Source organism: Phaeoacremonium minimum, assembly GCF_000392275.1.
Source record: "Phaeoacremonium minimum UCRPA7 unplaced genomic scaffold PA7_03_scaffold_331, whole genome shotgun sequence".
Taxonomy (NCBI): domain Eukaryota; kingdom Fungi; phylum Ascomycota; class Sordariomycetes; order Togniniales; family Togniniaceae; genus Phaeoacremonium; species Phaeoacremonium minimum.
Genome location: NW_006921235.1, coordinates 420210 through 423640, shown reverse-complemented (window position 1 = coordinate 423640; position 3431 = coordinate 420210). Strand labels below are relative to the sequence as shown.

The following is a 3431-nucleotide window of genomic DNA, read 5'->3' as shown; positions in this document are numbered from 1 at the left end:
CTAATCCAATGCCTAAATTTAGCTCAAAAAGTTTCCGTCTTTAGTCAGATAGTAAATCACGGTGACGGGAGTAAATACAGTGTCCAATCCTCTTGAGTGTTAGCAAAAGTCAGCTGAAAGATTGATGACATCGATACTGTTTTGACAAGATACACCCCTTTTCATATAAGACTTGATGATAGAAATGTAAGATCTTAACAAATAGTACTGTATGCCGATACTATAAAACAATGATGTAGAGCCCTGATCGGTCGACACCATAGGTACTCACAGTCGTCATACAGGACACCCGACAGCCCATCTAAACTGTCCCAGAAGGAAGAGGCAAATCCATTCCTAAGGTTGACACATCCCATCAATTTGTCTTTATATACCCATCATATCTCTGATTTGGTTGAGTCAAATACAAGATTCTCGTGTAAGACAAAGTTACGGGAGCCCCTTCATAGAACATAACGAAAGTAGGTTTGCTGAAAATCCGTCAAATCCATGAACTTTGCTCTTTCAATCTCGGCCTTGACCTCTGGATCGTTCAGGTCAATGCCTGACTCGGCTTGGTTCTTGTCTCGGCGTCGATTCTCCATGATATTTATTAGGCGAATAGCTACGAGAACCAAGGCCGTTGTTCCATAAAGTGACGCAATCATAATTTTGCCGTTCCGGTATTCTGGAGCATCGCTACTGCGGAAAGTCTGTGGACCAATCCAGTTGCCGGCGGCATAACAGATGATTTGAACGCTGTTGACAGTGACCTTCTTCGTGTAGCCTAGTGTGTTGTTGGAGATGAGTACCATGACAAGGCACCATGATGCACCCGCTGTAGCGATGAGATAATACCCGAATAGAAGTGGCCCTTGGTGCTCGAGCGGAATGACGATCATGAGTATCCCGCCCAGCATGGATAAGAGGATGGCCATGCCGGAAAAGAGGGTCCGGTCCATGAAGTAGTCGGAGAGCCAGGGAAACAACAGCTTGCTGCCGAGATCCACAGCACCGGCTGGGGCACTGAGTAACAGTGAAGTACGTGAGTCAAAGCCAAACGAGCTAATGATTATGCCTCCGAAGGTCGTATTGCCTCCATTAGGGATGTTCATCATCAGAGAATAGAGTCCATAAAGCCATGTACGAGGATCACGCATGGCTTCCCAGAACTGCTCCCATTTCCACACACGGTTACCAATGCCCTGAAAATTGTCTCGAATCCGCTCAATAGCAATGACTTTCTCTTCCTCATTGAGAAATTTGGCATTCAGTTGATTGTCCGGCATATACCAAAAGTAAAAGACACCAGTAACGACAGTTGCCAGACCAAACAAGAGGAAAAGAATTTTCCAAGGAGCCAGTGCAGCATGTGTGATAGCCGAAAGGCCGTAAGCGATGAGCGAACCAATGATAGAGGCAGCTCCATTACAGCCGAGCCAGTAACCCATACGTCGGGCTTGTTCGTTTTGTTTGTACCACATAGATGTTATAATGACGAACCCTGGGGTAATAGTAGCCTCAAACGCACCCAAGATGCATCGAGTGATCATGAGGCCGGCCCAGTTGGAAGTCGCAGCATGGCATGCCAGTACCGCGCCCCAAAGGACAATATTAACAGACAAATATTTACCGACGGGAAGTCGACGGAAGAAATATGTGGTTGGAAATCTAGTCAATGATAAGTGATAATTTCGTAACGATGGGGAGGCGGGAAGGACTATTGGCATACTCCCAAAAGATATATCCTGCATAGAAAATGCTGCCCAGCCAACTATACTGATACCCAGTAAGATGAGTATCGGCTTTAATACCCATAAGTGACGAATAGTTGAGACTGGATTTGTCGGCAAACTGGACAAGATAGATCCAGCACATGAGTGGTAGCATGTGTCTGTCGATCTTCTTAAGGACACGTGCGCTCGCTTCTGCCGAGATTTCAATCGTCGTACCGCCCGTGGCCCTGAAAGCCGGGTCAATATTGGCATCATCCACATCTACTTTGATTGCTTCGGCCGTAGACATCTCAGTGGAAAGTCTGATAGGCTCTATAGTGGACTTTTCTGCTGGTAAGGTAGTCTTCGTGACCTTGGGATCGTTGTCTGGTGTCATTGTATGATGCGAGCCAGAGGTCACTTGTGCAATGAGCAAGAAGCAATAAGCAATAAGTCGGAGCTGAAAATGAAATGTGCCTTAATTTTGAGACAGACTTCGAAAAGGTCAGATTTTGCTGTATGTCAAAGTTGACAATGCTCTGTCCGATGTTTGCGTCTGAAAGATTGCCGACACTCTGACTTTCGAGGAGCATATAAATATCAGGATCCCAGCCTATCAAAACACCGTTGAGGTCTTATCTCTCCGAACTCCTGGATTGCACTCAGCGTATCAACGCTTATAGAGAGATGAACCGAATTACCCCAAGTTACTCCACTTAGCTGGGAAGATATCAGCTAGTGAAGCCACTGATGATAAGCTGTCATCTGTCCCTCAATTCCGGCTTGGTCGGAACACGAATGGAGCGGTCTAGCATACATAGGCTCGGTTGTAGTCTGGGGAAAGGCCGACTGTAGTCAGAAGATGCGTGCCCTCTTCGCCGCCCTCCTCGCTTGCAAACAAATCTTAGTCTAGCGTACCTGCGTGGAAAAAGCAACGAGTTGCGCTAATCGCCGAATCTAGTGGGTCTGATAGGGTGTTTCAGGTGGAGGCGGAGGGACGGGAGACTTAGCGATCAGTATTAGTAGCATCCTATGGTAAAAGTCCGCAATGGCGGCGTGAGCCCAGATAAGAGATCTGCTCCACCTCCTACCTAAGTATCCAGTCCAAGTGATGTGGAGGTGGAGGTGGAGGTGGAGGTGGAAGGGGAGCAGGACTCGCGCACTTTAGGTGCCGACCACCACCTCATGGACACTGGACACGACTTTGAGCCCTAAGCGAATCGCAGAATGCTAGAGCACCGTGCATTAGCAATGGGGACGTGGACTATGGTTTCTCCGTTTGAGAGTGACAGTCGGCAGCGGAGCTCCATGGCAGTACTTCTCAAGCAACAGTCCAAGTACTGCATCTCAAACATCTAGTGAGCGGAAGCTGCGCCCAGGATCACGGGGTCTTTCAGTAGGATCATTTGTGATTATAAGACCCCGAACAGATCATACCATAACAGAGTATAATGTCAACAAACCACTGCTGTTACTCACGAGAAAATTCATGTTAACCAGTGCAATGATCACTGTCGACGCTGTTAAAAGTCTCACTAAGAGCGTTGTTACAACCGAGAAAGAAATCACCATGAGTCCAATCGCAAATCCTGCCATGGCCAGTACCAAGCCTTTCACAAACGGTTATCATATCAGTCCAGCTGCCACCGACAGTTCCTCCTACACCATAAAAGAAGAGCCTCTTCGAAAGCCGAGAAAAATCAAGGTCATCGCCATAGGCGCGGGTGCGAGCGCCCT

The 3431-nt window shown here is 47.4% G+C and overlaps 1 protein-coding gene across 1 annotated transcript; it reads right to left on the bottom strand.

Moving 5' to 3' along the window:
* Positions 1–443: 443 nt before the first annotated feature.
* Positions 444–1430, bottom strand: UCRPA7_4330 (putative mfs allantoate transporter protein; the record flags this gene model as incomplete). The annotated part of the gene is made up of 1 exon (XM_007916857.1): positions 444–1430. One exon carries the CDS (start codon positions 1428–1430, stop codon positions 444–446), a length of 987 nt encoding a protein of 328 aa, XP_007915048.1.
* Positions 1431–3431: the final 2001 nt, after the last annotated feature.